Below are 16,090 nucleotides of genomic sequence, written 5' to 3'. Positions count from 1 at the left end.
ATTTCCATCATAGTTGGTGTCAAGAGGGAAAAATACAAAAATATTAAAGTAACTTTACTAAAAACAGCCAGAAAGTAAATGAAAATATGAGAAAAAAAGAAATGCTTCCTAGTAGGATGCTTTTTACAGCAGCCATGTGATAGATCACAGTTTCAATTTTACTGAAATATTAAGACAAACACATGCAATTGATATTCTTGAGGATGACAGCGTATCAGGAATGGCAGTTCTCAAATATCTATCTATCTATCTATCTATCTATCTATCTATCTATCTATCTATCTATCTATCTATCTATCTATCTATCTATCTATCTATCTATCTATCTATCTATCTATCTATCTATCTATCTATCTATCTATCTATAAACTCAGATATCCAGGTTTAAAAAATAATACTGGACATTACAGAGTAAATATGTGCAAAAATGTGATTTGGGAGGGTATTTGAGTCAGGTACAGTACAATTAAGTGAAAAACTGCATGCAATGTAGCAATAAATGTTTAATGTGGAATTACACAAACTCACTCTACTACTATAGAAATTAGCTTTGAGGCTGACATAATCCCAAGTGTTAAAGTGTGTTTTTATTTTATTTTTTTGTACAGAATAGCATTATTATTTCACCAAAACAGCCTGTTAGTAGTCATGGGGCTCTTTGGGTGAATATAGCTGGGTACTACAGTCTGTTGAGCGTCACTATGACACACTATAGAGGCACTAGGAGCATCTTTATAGAATATAGTGTGGGAGGTCCCTTGTAAGGCAGCCATTCCTTAATATAATGTTTAAGTTTATATTTTAAGCTCAGGCACGACAGCACTCAATGCAAACATCTGACTGCAGAACCACATTTGATGGCCATGATTTGGAAGAAGCCACTTGTTTTTATTCCACCTAAGGAAAACTGAAGTCACACGTGCAGACCACCACATCGTCTTCCCTGGTGGTACCGAGCACAAGACAATAACATAACCCACGTCTGGCTCATGACTCCTTCACCCATGGTTCACCTTTAAACATTTACCTGTCTGCATATTTAAGAGGTCCGACTGAAAGAGGAATCACATCCATAAGAAGTGTGTCATTTTTTGAGAGTAAAAGTTTTTACAAAAAGAGATGGCAGTTGTCATTAAGACAGACGTGGTCATTAGAGGTGCCTTTTTGTGGAAACACATCTGCATGGCATGTTTCACTGTTGGTTGTTATTATTAGAAACACAGTGTACCCCAGTACATTCATACAAATGTCATTTTGTATGTGTGACCATAGGTTATGCCTGCGTTACAGACAAAAGAAGAGGGGAAAAAATCGAACTTACTCAAACTTACCGGACAGACTTTGTGTTATCTGCAGTTATGCTAAGCCCTGGTTGGTGGTTTTGGACATCAATGAAGATCTGCAGAATGGAAAGAAGAGTCTTTTACCGAAAACGCAGCAACACCTGAACCTGAGTACATTAACCTTTAAAAGTCTGTCAGTTGTTTCCACGTTGTGTATGGAGGTGTTAATACAAATATACCTGTACCAGTACAGAGAAATGAACACGACTCATAATGTCTGTAGCCTGTGCATCAAACTTGAAGTAAGCTTCTTTTTTTTATTACCCTAGGAACTATAGAAGCATTGTTTATTGGAGGTTTCACACTCTTGTTCTTCCAGCTCGTGAAGCTCCGTGGGCAACCTCAAGGGGCTTAATATTAGCGTTCAGCTCTATGTAGCATACACTAAAAGGGCAGTACACAAAGAACCATGGAGCGACAGGATTTCATGCAGGTGTTTAAGCTGAAAGTTAGGTCAGGAGGCCTGAAATCTGCTTACAATAAATCAACCTCACAGCCAAAAAAGTACATTTTGGAGCTAAAGGCACTACAGATTACATTTTGGAGTCTGTGATGAAGAAGATGAAGATAGATGGTTGGATATATAGATACATTGTAACTGTGAAATTTCTGTCTGTCTGTTTTACCACTAACAAGAGGTTGAATAGAGGCTTTCACTTACTTTTATTATTTTTCTACAGCCACCACTACTTATTGGTACTTAACATTCCCACCGTTGAGATGAAATCACATACAGAGAAACCTGTTAGCTGTTTATATTTAGTCATTATGTCAGACTGTAAGAAAACACCCAAACAGCTGGCTTTATTTTCCAGTCATCCTGTCTGCACAGGATCTACTTATGCGATGGACCATCTGTGGAAGTTTCCACTGTACAGAAACATGACATTGCTCCAAATCCCCTGCCGTCTCAGTCTCAGTCCGGCTGGAACAACACTGATGGTGGATTTTGACTCCTGGTTGTTTGTTTAAGAGTCTGCAGACGGAGTTACCCTTGCCAGTCCCAGTCACACACAGCCCAATTAGAGAAATACAACCATCACACTACTATCACTATTTCAACAATATGTTGTGTTGTAGCAGACAGTTATGACAACTGTGATTAAAATAGGTTAAAATTATTTTATGAACTTGACACAATGAAATTGCACATCTAGTATCAGTACTAGCTTCCCATAAATGTGTCTCAAATATGTAATTGAAACAATTTGAAGCCACAGAGAGAGGGGAGACAAGCGAAACTGTATTTATGCAAGCAGAAGACATTATAAACCAACCCCAGTCTCTCTCAAATTAGATACTTTTCCAAATGTCAGTCATTACTTTAAGAAGAGGCATAAATAAAGTAAAGGATTTTTTTTGGACCAGGTTTATTATCTGTGGGCCCACCACCTGCAGGAGGTCCGGGAAGGGTCAAGTGCAGTGTGGACTTGGTGGTGGACCAAGGCGGTGGCCTTGGCCGTCTGATCCTCGGTTATGGAAACTGGCTTTTGGGATATGGAACGTCACCTTTCTGGCGTGGAAGGAGCTGGAGCTTGTGGAAGAGGTGGAGCATTATCGACTAGATATAGTCGGCCTCACCTCGACACAGCGTCGGCTCTGGAACCCAAGTCCTTGAGAGGGGTTGGGCTCTCTTCTTTGCTGGAGTTGCTCCGGGTGAGAAGCGGAGGGCTGGGGTGGGCTTTTTGCTTGCCCCAAAACTTTCTGCTTGTATGTTGGAGTTCTCCCAGATGGACGAAAGGGATGCTTCCCTGAGTACATGCCCTTTTTGGAGGCCTTAAGTCAGGAGCTGGACTGTGGGGTAGTGGTTCCCATCTTTAAGAAAGGGGACCAGAGGGTGTGTTCCAGCTATAGGGGGATCGCACTCCTCAGCCTCCCTGGGAAAGTCTATGCCAGGGTGCTGAAAAAGAGGGTCCGATCGATAGTTGAACCTCAGATCGAGGAGGAACAATGCGGTTTTCGTCCAGGGCGTGGAACCATAGACTAGCTATTTACCCTTGCTAGGGTGCTGGAGGGGAAATGGGAGTTTGCCCAACTGGTCCACATGTGTTTTGTGGATTTGGGGAAGGCCTATGACCGTGTCCCCATGGGCATCCTGTGGGGAGTGCTCCGGGAGTATGGGGTGGATGGCCCCTTGCTAAGGGACATTCAGTGCGAGTTCAGTCCATGTAGCCGGCTGTAAGTTGGACTTGTTCCCAGTGAGGGTTGGACTCCGCCCGGGCTGTCCTTTGTCGCTGGTTCTGTTCATAACTTTTATGGACAAAATTTCTAGGCGCAGCCGGGTGGTGGAGGGTGTCGAGTTTAGCGATCAGAGGATCTCGTCCCGGCTTTGTGCAGATGATGTGGTCCTCTTAGCTTCATTGAACTGCGACCTCCAGCTCCTGCTGGGGTGGTTCGCAGCCGAGTATGAAGCGGCTGGGATGAAGATCAGCACCTCCAAGTCTGAGGCCATGGTTCGCAGTCGGAAAAGGATGGATTGCTCACTCCGGGTCGGGGAGGAAGTCCAGCCTTAAATGGAGGAGTTCAAGTACCTCGGGATCTAGTTCACGAGTGAGGGTAGAATAGAGCGGGAGATTGACAGATGGATTGGAGCGGCATCTGCAGTGTTGCGGGCGCTTAACTGGTCTGTCATGGTGAAGAGAGAGCTAAGCAGAAAGGCGAAGCTCTCAATTTACCAGTTGATCTATGTTCCAATGGTCATCAACTTTGGGTGATGCAAGTGGCCGAAATGAGTTTCCTCCATAGGGTGGCCGGGCTCAGCCTCAGAGATAGGGTATGGAGGCCAGACACTCAAGAGGAGCTCAGAGTAGAACCGCTGCTCCTCCACATCGAGAGGAGGCAGTTGAGGTGGTTAGGGAATCTGGCGAGGATGCCCCCTGGGTGCCTCCCTTTAGAGGTGTTCCGGGCATGTCCCACCGGTAGGAGGCCGCGGGGTCGCCCCAGGACACGATGGAGGGATTACATCTCCAGTCTGGCCTGGGAGTGCCTGGGGATTCCTCTGGAGGAGCAGAAGGAAGTGGCCAGGGAGAGGGCTGTTTGGACCTTCCTGAAGCTGCTGCCCCCGCCACCCGGACCCGGATAATGGACGAAGACTAAACGAGACGAGGTTTATTATTTTAATATGTATGTTTTGATGGAGGGGAATCAGGTTTCCACCATAGGCATCTTATTCTCATTTCCCATGTACTCATCATTACTGTTGGTGCTTTATCCCGAGGTACTTTTCCTCTTGTCATCATTTTGTTTGTCAATGATCTGAAACACTGCCCACACGTTGACATTTACACCATGAAAACAGTGGTTTGGAATTTACTTAGTTTCAAGAGTGAATTTATTCCCCTGATTTGATTCTCGGAACTCTCAGGTGAACCTCAAGACTTTATTATTATTATTATTATTATTATTATTATTATTATCCCAGGGGATTCGAACAAAGAATTATTACTACTGGCAGCAGCAATCTGCATCTCCACATAAAACAGCTGTTATTGGTGCAGTGGGGAAAAGAAAATAGAATGTTTTAGGCTCTTGGATAAGATTTATTGAGGGAACCTGCCTCCCCTAACACCTTCACACAGTAAAAGCTCAGAAGCAGTATACTGTAATAATTTATGATATAATTACACATTATTCCAGTGGTCAGTTTTAATGAAATATGTTAATATAAATCATTAATATGTTCCGTTACGAGTGGAAACTTTTGTCGGACCATTCTTGGAGAAGTCTTCTCTTTCAGCTTTAAAATAAAGGAATAATATTTTTCAGTCTGGTTCGGATTAGCTGTCTGCCTAAAACATCTTGAGAGAAGTTGCATAATGAGGACCAAATAAATGGTTGCCATGACGTTATAAATTCAATAAAGAGCCTAGATGTGAGCTGCTCTGATGTGAACGCAGAGTGCTCAGAAAAAAAAGGCAGCCAGTTTTAAAAGGAAAAGACGAGACAGGACTGTTAAAGCTGGCAGAGACGGCCTTCACCTCGGTCCAACATCACACACACTTACTGCATTGCACAGTCCACAGTTGGTTTTCTCTAGGCATGAAATGCACACAGACTGATGTGTGTGGGTGTTGAATGATGCTGAGGTGAATAAAACCACCTGAATTCAGTTTACACCCAATTTATTTGTAAAAGAGTTTACTCACCTTAGAGAACGATTTAAATCCTCTTTTTTTCTTTAAATGTGAAATATGTATATGTGGTTTCGGTGTGTTTACCAGAGGTTGAATATAAATGTGTATTGTATTTGCTTTATGATCCTGTAAATGTTTACCCACCTTTTTACTTATTCATCACTTTATGTGTCTGCCTTGGGCTGTGTTGAGTCTGTAGTGTTTCCTCCAGCTGCTGTGTGTGTAACCACGACACCAACTGTACAAGTGCTTCTACTTACGTTCAAGTAGAAACCTGTTGAATCTGTTCATTCTGAATGTAGCTCTCCATCATCCTGGCAATAACAACAACAAAAGCCATTGTGTTTACTGAGATGAAAGATAATGACAATTGGCATGCTTGTTGACCACTGTGTTAGCCTGCTAACACTTCATATTTAAGACGTGCAGATGAAGTATGTATGTAAGTATGTACAAAATACATACTAAACCCATCGAACCATGTTACTATGGAGGTCAGAGCATCACCAAAGTCAGTAGAATTCATCCTCCAGGGAAGGTTAATATCTGTTAAAATAAATAAATAAATAAATCATAGCAGTTGATTCAATAGTAAAGCTTTACTAGGGCAGTTGAGCCATGATTCAGCGGTAAGGTTGTGGTAAGGTTAGGGGGACTGGGGTCTAGGCCTCTTCAGCTCGAGTAGCACACCTGCATCCCATCCATACCTCTGTCTGTCTAAACATCAGTGAATTACTGTGTGAGTCTTCAAACAGAGATGCCGTTTTACCTCTGCGCACAATAACACAGGAGCTAGACGTTCCGACAGGCAGCTTGCGTGACTGGCTGACATCACTGTTGGCCCTCGCTACTGTTTGCACTGCAGCCCGAAGACGCCTAGACAGAGATGAACAACATGCCAAACGAACACTCAAGAGAGGGAAGATGTGAAGCATCTCAATGAAAACAGTAAGAAATTCTATCCCTTTAAGCTTAAAAAAACACACCTTGTTATTTTAAATGCAATGCCACTCATCATCCATGCTCTGTAGGTGGAACAGTCGGAATCCAAATGTTTCATACAGCTTCTGTATAAGCTACACAAAATTACTCAAAAAATAATGAACTCCGTTGAGGGACACTGCAGGAGAAATTAGCTTGTATAAAACAAATGAAAATAAAAAGAGTCTTAAAGGGGGATTTAAGGACAATGTTGTATTCATAGCAATACTACACCATCTGGTGGACATTGTTCTTCTATATCAGTAGTGTTTTCTGGCACGTACAGCAAGCTGACACAACTCCAAAATCTCATACTGCCTAGTGCAGGAGCCAGTGTAAGTCTTTTTCAGTAAATTCTAAATCAATTTTCTACAGATATATGGCACTTTATTTGAACTTCATCTGTGTAGCTGCATTTATTTGCGAATACATCGTGTTTTCTACAGTCTTTGTTGGGAGGGCGTCAGACTTTCACTTTTTCCTGGAGGTCACAAGGTTTCCTTCTGATAATTGTTTGTGCATCAACAATTCATGGTGAGACTGAACTCCTTTGCAGCCACATGACAATTGTTTTGCTTTCTTGCTCCTTCCTGATTCACTCTGTTTCATAATGACACACAACTTTACAGGCTGGATGCTCTTTGATTTCGTTTCATAGTCACCCACTCCTTGATTGGCGTCTGTTTTACAGGTTGAATGTGTCCATAACTGCTTTGCTATTTTCAGTTAGCACCAACAGACTTACTTTAAATGTCTGTTCAATGCAGGAGTTGCACGTTCTTCTTTTCACTTCAAAAAACAAGAAAATGTGCAATTTGTCAAGGTGTACACAAAATCAAAAGTCATATTTTATATATGTTACAGAAATATCACCTGCTTTATATACCATGTGTCTGGATTAAGTATGCTGTTTGTGATGCTCATTCACGTCTACAGTCAGTGGATCAAACAACTGAATTTTCCCGCAGTGAGTGCCCATCCTGAAGAAAAGTAGTGCAAAGGGATTTAAAATAATTTTAAAAGGTCAATGAACTCTTCTGCACTTTTGACTCACAGATGAACCACTTTCTCTCTCAGTGAACAGCTGTGGTGTGGCTGACCTTCCCTGCTACACTCAGCTGCTGCTGAATTCAAGAACGAAACCAAAAACATATAACCCTCAACAATATCGTTCAGTTACAGAAGGAAAGCAGTCTTTTATAAATTATACGGGGGGGTCCTGCGAGGCTCCTCCTCTCCCATCCTCTTTGTCACGTATTACCCTGCCTTTGCACTTACCCAAATATAAACTAAGTTTCTTGGCCAACTGACAGAGTGAAATGGGGAGGAGTCTGTCTCACTGAGTTGAACTCAGGACAGACTGAAGGACAAACAAGAAGGAAGGAACTTTCGGCAGAAAAATAAGAAGATAATAAAGCATATTGAATACTACCTGCCTAAATAACAGTAAGTTTTCACCATTTTTATTGTATTTTAAAGGTATTTTAGCAGGTATATCTCCACTTCATAAATGGCAATACTAGTAGGCCCTGCCTCAACCCTATCTGTTTTGTGCAGGGAGATGAGGCTATTTTTTACTTCTGAAATATTTAAATAAATGCTTTTCAGTTGGAAGTGTTATGGATTTAACGGTTACTTCAAAATACATCATATAATACATAAAAATTAACCTATGTCAACCTTCATTATATTTTAGACATAACATTCAAATTGGTTGTTGCTGTTATTACATTGAGCATGTGTATTCACATGTAAAATCTCTATGTATCCATGACTTAAACTCTTATCACAGTTAATTTCTCCCATAATTCTGCAGATGTCTCTGTCTCCTGCTGCTTTGGCTGCTCGTCGGGTGTTAGCTGCTGCGTCACATTCGGGCGGCGACGGAGGTCAGTGTGTCTTTACGCACTCTTCCAACAAACATGTTACAAAGCCCCCATGTCTAAAAAATATCTGCCAGCGCGAGCACCTCATGTAAAGTGTTTAGTTGACCATTAACTGAAATATCAGCAGAGCTGGCAGCCAGCCTGTGTATGTGCTCTGGCAAAAAACCAGGAGCAGAGGCACAGCGAGAAAGGTGCTTCAAAGCATATACTGTTACTGGTTGTCTTTTCCGCAGCAAGGACATGGAAGATTCTGACATTTGTTCTGGCCTTACCTGGTGTCGCTGTCTGCATGGTCAATGCCTACATGAAGATGCAGGAGCACCCACATGGACAGCCGGACTTTGTGCCATACGCTCACCTGCGTCTTCGCACCAAGGTAAATCTCAAGATAATTTATAAGGGTCTGCAACTACACAGGTACTCTATCCTACTTCAAAACTATTATATTGACACGTCTCCTTCCAGAAATTTCCTTGGGGTGATGGAAACCACACTCTGTTCCACAACAGCCACACCAATGCTCTTCCTGATGGCTATGAGAGCTCCAGTCACTGAGCACTGAGAGGATTGGTCATCTTACTCAGCTGCATCCTGCTGCATGCATCAAACTCCAGCCTGCAGAGTACTTGACTTAATTACATTGGCTGAGGGGCCAAGAAGCACTGATGTCAGGTCGTGTACCCAGACAGAAATAAAAATCACTGATTGCTATGAAACAATGACTTCAGTTTTCTTTTCTTTTTAATTTAGGATAGTGCTCAATTTAATCAACATTCAGAATGTTGTGAGCGTGTTTTGTGTTTTCTACATTTGATGATGTAGTCCAGACATTTCGAGAGGTAAAGCAGAAATCATAGAGGCTGTGACAAGAGTGTCCTTTTATGTTCGACCACTGGGGTTTGCCAAGTTCAGACAGAGTTTAAACCATGAACATAAGTCTGGCAACATTATATTATATTATATTATATTATATTATATACTCAAAGGATAACAAGTAATGGCAGTCTGCACGCATTCCCTGTGTTACAGACTATGGTCCTAGCCTCATGTAAGCACTGTTCATGTGGGACAAAATTCTATTTAAAAAAATGTCATGATATTAATCTGTTGCTGAAAATATCTCTTCCTCTTTGAGTAATGTTTGCTAACAACTAAAAGACATTTGGCAACACTGTTGCAAGTAATCAGCACAGTTACTGACACCCCCTAACACACCAGTGGTTTTGGTTTGTTCATGTTATTTTTTTTGACAATAATAAAAATATAGAATCTGGCTGGTCACTTGTCTTCAACTTAGAAGACAACAGTGATTGAAAAATTGGATCAACAAAGTCATCTTGTGAGCATAAACTGCAAATTATCTTTTGCAATGCGTCTCTCTGCTGGAGTAAAATAATACTACCCTCAGTTAAATCCATGAGCAGCTCTTTTTGGTGGACACATGCAATTTAACAACAAGAAACAGAAAGCAAAGTGATGTTCCAACATTATATTCAGTGCCATAAATCTGTATGGGACACTTGAAACTTATACACTGTATATCTGCAATGCCATATCATCTCTATGTACAAAATAAACAACTGGCTCCTAGTCCAACTCTAATAATTCCAGCTCCATGACACTTATCAAATGCACTGTAGACATTTGTTTAAACTATTCCCAACTTGGAAAAAAAAAAACAAAAAAACAATTGCAATACAAATGTTGTTAGAAAATAATCCAAATACAGCAAATTATAACAAACTGATGTCATGCTGGGACTGGCTACAATTAGATCAAAATGTAACACAAATGTATGTTTCAAAATAATGATCACAAATTAACTGTCACTTCTGTTTATGCTAAAGAAATTCATACAGTGTGTTTTGCTGCCATTGTAACCACACATTTGACACTTAATGAAACAATGGCAACTCCAGAACCATAATCAAGTTTAACAAATTCATACCCCATTCTTTCCCAGTTTTCAACTTTGCCCCTCCACACTCAGCTCAGAGCTACTGAAGCCAGACTTAGTAGATCCTGTTTCAGAGTCTCTGTACAATCAGCCTCTTTGGCTAGTCTGCGAAGGCAATCCCCAGCAACGGAGGTGGAGAAGATGGGCTGAGAACAGCCCTGACAGCCCAGCAACAAAGACAGGCAGGCCTGGCGGAGTGCTGGATAGCTGTACCGCTGGGAAAACCAGTATACCTCTGGGAGCAGAGCAGCCAAAGCATCACCTTTAGCCCTGCATTCTGGCGAAGACCGAGAGTCTTGAGGGGCCAATTTCGCAAGTTCATCTGAAGCTTTAATCAAGTTCTTTGGTCTTGATGTCAACTCTTTTGGATCAAGTGATTTATCCATTGATATACAGACTGATTTGGAAACTGGTGAAACGTTTTTGATTGTGGTCTTGTCTGTATTTGTACTGAGTGCTCCATCGTCGTTTTGCAAGGTTCCAGCAAAAGATGTTTTCTTGCTGTCTATTTGTTGTAGGGAACTGTTTAGTTTCTTCTCCTGACCAGATAAATTTTCGGTTTGCATCTTATATCCAGTCAGCTCTAGCTCAGATGTTCGATTCGCTAGGTTCTCCTCTGCAGAATCAGGGCACTCCAGTTCCATTTTAGTTGTAACCTTTCTAGCATTGTCTTCTGTGCTAGCAGGCGTGGTTTGGCTGTCAGACTTTATGAAGCAGGACAGGAGAAGTGACACACAGAGATCCTCTAACTCTTTCTGTAGCTCATTCACCAAAAATCTGCAAGCTCCAATCATCATCTCGCCTAAAGGTGTTTTCTGGAAAGCCAAGACGCCTGTTGAACGCTCCTCTGTCTCCTTTTGGCAGATGCTCAGTCCATTCTGGACTAATGTGTCCAAAACCTCGCAATGCCTTTCCGTTCCTCCTTCCTCCCGTTCCCTGGTCATTTCGGTGTACTTGTTGAGGCGACATCCATGCAAATAATGTAACACTGGCAGTAGCATACCTGTACTAACATCCTTGATGGGGATGGCCTCGTCTGCATTACCCTGAGCTTCTCCAAAGCCACCCCTCAAGAGTGCCCTAAAGTACTCAGAGCCCACGCCATCAGCTCCCTCCCCACCAGCCACAGCCCCCCTGTTAGCTGGGACGCAGGTCCCATCATCCAGCAGCAGCTTCAGATCAAAGTTTGAGACACTGTAAGGACATAAGTCAGCTAGGCGAGGTTTTTTCGAAGGAGGAGGTGAAACTCTGCCAGCTTTACTGATAGATTGTGTTGTGACTGGATTTGTATGTTTTTTGTAAAGTTCCGTTTTAATTGTCCCCGTCAGAGAAGACAGGCATCCAATTAGAAGAGAGAAGTACAGTGAGTGGAGCTGACTTGTCAAACCTGGATGTGGCAAACTTAACAACTCAGAAAGCAGTCTTTCACATTCAGCAGGGTGGTCTTCATCCACGTCATCCTCATCGCAGTCAATGGGCTGCAGAGCAAAGGACAGTCCACCACTGTCCAGAAGAAGTTTCTTCAGCAGGGACTTGTTGCTGTTGGAGAAAAAGAAATATTGTAAAAAAATAAAATAAAATTGTGATGTTTATGAAACGACTAGTGCCTTAAGTAGATTTCAAAAACTCAAATGTCAATGTAAATGTAAAGTTGATTTGTCAGAAAGAGCATTTCAGGTTATGTAAACAGAAGACAGAAATGTGCATTGGACACACAGACAGACACATCTACTACCTGTTGATTAATGGCAAAGAGAGTGCACAGTTCATCTTGTCTGACTCAGTGCCCGACAGCATTACGTGTGCAAGAACCCCAGAGCCAAATCCAGACTCGCACTGGACACGCAGATTATTCAGAAGAGCAGTACCTACAAAGTCAGCACACAATTGCAAAAGACTTTTGTAAGTATCATATCAAAGGCAAAAGCATCAAAAGCAGTTCATTATTGGTCTTAATTAAGACTCAAGATTCAAGTGTCAGCCAGGGGTGAATCCACAATAAATTGTTAAATTGTTGTCAAAGTAAAAATCCTGCGCGCAGTAAGTTATGACATATACCATCTTTGTATGTATGTATATATGGATTTACAGAACCAGTGCTATGGAACCAGTTCAAACCAGAGCCTACAATTAATATCCTGTTAGATTAATTCAATTTTCACAGGTGCATCTCCAGTCACAACTATATTTTTTAGGTTATAGGTTTTTTTTCAACCTATAATATAAATAAAAAGAATAATGCAAGATTTACAAAATTATTTTTAAATTTCAGTAAAGTTACGGGTTTAATAATGCCTCTCAGCAAAAGAAAGTGCCATCTTACCAAGCTGTTTAACTTTGGCTTTCACTCGGTCCGTCTGCCTCTCTTCTCTTGCGAACCCTCCCTCTCTCTGACAGAGACGGTAGTGAATCAATGCTACAGAACCTGTTCGAACCAGTGCCTGCAAACAGTTTGGGTTGCAGCTCAGTCGGCAAAGCAAGCGGAAGCATCTGCTGCTGGGGTCTTGGTGCTGGGTGAGGTAGTAGACCAAGCCAGCCATGACACCTGAGCTGACCAGAGCAGCACTCGGGTCAGTGGCATGGGAGAAGCGTGATAGCAGCAGCAGGATGGGAGCTTCCGGTGTCCAGGGTTCAGGGTGATAAGGGTGATGGTAGGCCATCGGGCGGGGCACAGAGGGAGGGGTGTTAAGAGTGACTTTAGTCAAAGACGTTGAGGAATTAACCCGCTGCTTCCTTCTGTGTGGGGACGAGAACTTTGATGGGGAGACAGGTGTTTGGGTTGTTTTAGTGGGAGAAGAGATGGTGGAAGAGCTAGGCTGGGTTTGTGGTGTGAGCGCACTAGAGGGAGGTGGATCTGTGACTTTACATGAAGTTGAAGAAGACACAGGGGAAGTTTGAGTAGCTTTTTTGGAAGCAGAAGGGACAGTAGGGGCGGCTGAAGAAGCGTTTTTAAGAGACTGGCTGATATATGGGTTTGGGGAAGACGTTTGAGGAGATGAAGATGGTGGGATCTGAAGACTCCCACCCCATTCCCCGTCAACATTAGAGGAATCCAGCAGATCCCCCTCGGAAGATATCAATCCTTCAGATACCAACCAAGACCTGAAGAGAGCAATGAAGATGCACATAAACATAGAAAAGTGAAATAATAAAATGTAACTGGGAAACTGATTAAACTGGCTTTATATTTCATTTTCCATACCTGAGGCTTAGGAAACTTGATGAACATAGACCTTGCTCCTTAGCTTCGTCTTTCTTGCATCCCTCAGGAGGGGGAAAGTCAAAAGAATCAAAACATGAGGAAGGAAGGAACTCAGTTGGAGAAGAGGAGGAGAGGCTCACGTCAATCTTCTCAGCTGACTGTTCCTCTCCTCTGCTGAGCTTGACTAGTCGTGCAACAAGAAGAGGGACCAGCCCTAACTCTTGCAACTGCTCCATGGCAGACTCATCAAAAACAAAGTCCACACAAGCCAGAATAGCTAGCCGGGAAAGAGGATGACTCTGATGAGCAGACAAAAAGCCAATCAGCACCTCCAGTCCACCATTCTCTTTCACCTTGGCTCGGTTGACCGCCTCTTTACAGCACAAGCACAAAGCCTTGAAGAAGATAACTGATTTTAGCGGGTCCCTCTTAACCTCCTCAGTAAATTTCTGAATGACGCCCAGTGACCCGATGAGAGGGCGCAGGGAGCCTTGGGAGCACATGTTGGCCAGTGTTTTCAGTGCCAGCTCTTCATAAGGTTTACCAGACTCGCCCGAGGCCATGACACCAAGCTGAGACAGGACCCCAGAACGTGACACTTCCCTGGCACATTCAACGCCACAGCCCCGGGTCAGCTCATGGAGGGTTCTGAGTGCTGCTCGTCGTAACCCCTCGGGATATTCTGGAGCGATGAGAGGGGCGAGGGCAGTTAAGGTCCCTTGGGTAAGCAGTGACATCCGGTTAGAGGGAGTATCTGAGAGGTAGAGAAGGGCTCGAGCAGCAGACTGGGCACACTCCAGCTTGGGACAGGGGTCTTTGGGTGGGGCAGCTGTCGGAGAGGATGGGGCAGAGGACAGAGACACACAGAGGAGGAGAAGAGGAACACCACCTGCATGAAAAAAGAATAGAAGGAGAAAGAACACAGTTGCACTGAATATTTCAGATATCATATCAGCAATTTCTGCAAACATGAATTTTTTTCCAAACTTAAGCACTTGTGTACTTTTAAAAAAAATCTTACTCTGCAGCTGTAGAAGGGTTAATTTTTGCTTCTGTCTTAGTCAGTACCAAAATTCTGCTATTGACTTACTGATAGAGCTGCATAAAAACCTCAACTAAAATTGGTGCAGAGAAACATAGCAACATTTCAGACTAACCAGCAGAGTGGATGAGTGCAGAGCTCTCTGGATCCATGGCCAAGTTCCCCAAAGCTCGAGCTGCTCGGTTCTGAACAGTCTCCAGGGCCACATTTCTCTTCAGGATATCCACTGAGACAGTCAAGAAATTGTTTATCACACATGATATCCAATTAATTGCGATAATGCCAAAGTGTTGACAATTCATACAGATTCCAACAAAGAAAAGTTTAAAAATCACTCAGTCTTAAAACACAATCTTCAAAAAAAACACCACTTACCTACAATAGTTATTCCATCAAGCTTGCGGACCTATGGTGGAAGACATTTTACGCATGATCAGTTTCATTTTTAAGGGTGCTTCACTAAATACTACAATCAGTATTGTTCATTTCATCTCACCTCTACGCGTGTCTCCACCTCAGTGCAGCAGTTGGCCAGGATGCTGAGAGCCAGGTCCAGAGTTTTCCTCGAGCACTCAGGGTGTTTGAGTAGGTCCAAAAGTGGCCTGAGACCTCCTTGAATTCTGAATCTGGCAATGCCAGCCTTATCGCCTTTAATGTGCTGTGTTCTGATAGCAACCAGGGCTCGCCACTGAGAGATTCTGGATCTCTTGTCCATTTCTTTGCTACCCCCGGAATCTGTCTGCCCATGCCCCCGACAATCAGCTGGTCCACACTTGGAGAGGTGGGCCAAGCACCAGGTCAAAGAAGGTTCCGCTGATGAAGGGTGCCCTTCTCTGGTGGGTGCTCTTGAGTTTTTACGGTCACCTTGCGCAGGTGATGCAGCCATGGCCCCGGAGTGGCAGGTGACAAGTTTACTTGTCTTGATTTTCTTCTTCTCAACTTAAACGGATAGTTCAGACACCGTGACGCATCACTGGACGCTTCCAGTGACATATAAATAAATAATATGCCATTTCACTTCTAACAATTAGCTAACCACTCGACTTGTGAAAAACTCTCAGTAATTTCATTTAATTCTCTTTAAAGTTTCCACAAAAGCAGCACTGGCACGTGATAGAAGACTACAGATACCAGAATTAAAAAGGAAAACTGTACCACCTGACACCGCACTCACTGACGGGAGATGGAGTTCCAACAGCTTCGGTCCACTCCCTTAAAAACAGGCCTACATCGTACGAAGGCTGAGCAAGCGTTATTCTACGTAATGGACGTGTATTTTCTCAGTGTAACACATCTTTGCAAATCAAATTACGAACTAAAGACCTATTTTATCCATGTTTTGTTACCAATGGCCGAATAATTTTTGTGTAACAAAATGCAGCCGCCAGTGTTAGCCGCTAACGCCATCTTTAGCCAAACAACAAAACAGGGGTGGCCGATGGACTGAGCAGGAAGTGAAGAGGTGGGTCGGTTATAAATATTGTGGGATTTGTAGTCCAGCTTTCACTGCCTTTCAGTTCTTTGAGTGTATTGCCCCGTTTAAAAA

General features: G+C 42.8%; 2 protein-coding genes across 2 annotated transcripts; one reads left to right on the top strand and one right to left on the bottom strand.

Annotated features, from left to right (window-relative positions):
* Positions 1 to 7,743: 7,743 nt before the first annotated feature.
* On the top strand, positions 7,744 to 9,059 carry LOC124997754 (cytochrome c oxidase subunit 6A, mitochondrial). The gene is made up of 4 exons (XM_047571723.1): positions 7,744 to 7,903; positions 8,274 to 8,346; positions 8,577 to 8,719; positions 8,809 to 9,059. Exons 2-4 carry the CDS (start codon positions 8,274 to 8,276, stop codon positions 8,896 to 8,898), a joined length of 306 nt encoding a protein of 101 aa, XP_047427679.1. The 5' UTR covers positions 7,744 to 7,903; the 3' UTR covers positions 8,899 to 9,059.
* Positions 9,060 to 9,817: 758 nt separating this feature from the next.
* Positions 9,818 to 16,000, bottom strand: armc5 (armadillo repeat containing 5). Its single transcript, XM_047571720.1, has 7 exons — positions 15,041 to 16,000; positions 14,920 to 14,950; positions 14,660 to 14,770; positions 13,503 to 14,391; positions 12,624 to 13,402; positions 12,036 to 12,168; positions 9,818 to 11,839 (listed from the first exon to the last, which is right to left on the bottom strand). Exons 1-7 carry the CDS (start codon positions 15,428 to 15,430, stop codon positions 10,330 to 10,332), a joined length of 3,843 nt encoding a protein of 1,280 aa, XP_047427676.1. The 5' UTR covers positions 15,431 to 16,000; the 3' UTR covers positions 9,818 to 10,329.
* Positions 16,001 to 16,090: the final 90 nt, after the last annotated feature.

Source organism: Mugil cephalus, chromosome 20 (assembly GCF_022458985.1).
Source record: "Mugil cephalus isolate CIBA_MC_2020 chromosome 20, CIBA_Mcephalus_1.1, whole genome shotgun sequence".
In the NCBI taxonomy this organism is placed as follows: domain Eukaryota; kingdom Metazoa; phylum Chordata; class Actinopteri; order Mugiliformes; family Mugilidae; genus Mugil; species Mugil cephalus.
The sequence above is the reverse complement of the archived record's forward strand: the minus strand, read 5'-3'. Positions and strand labels throughout refer to the sequence as shown.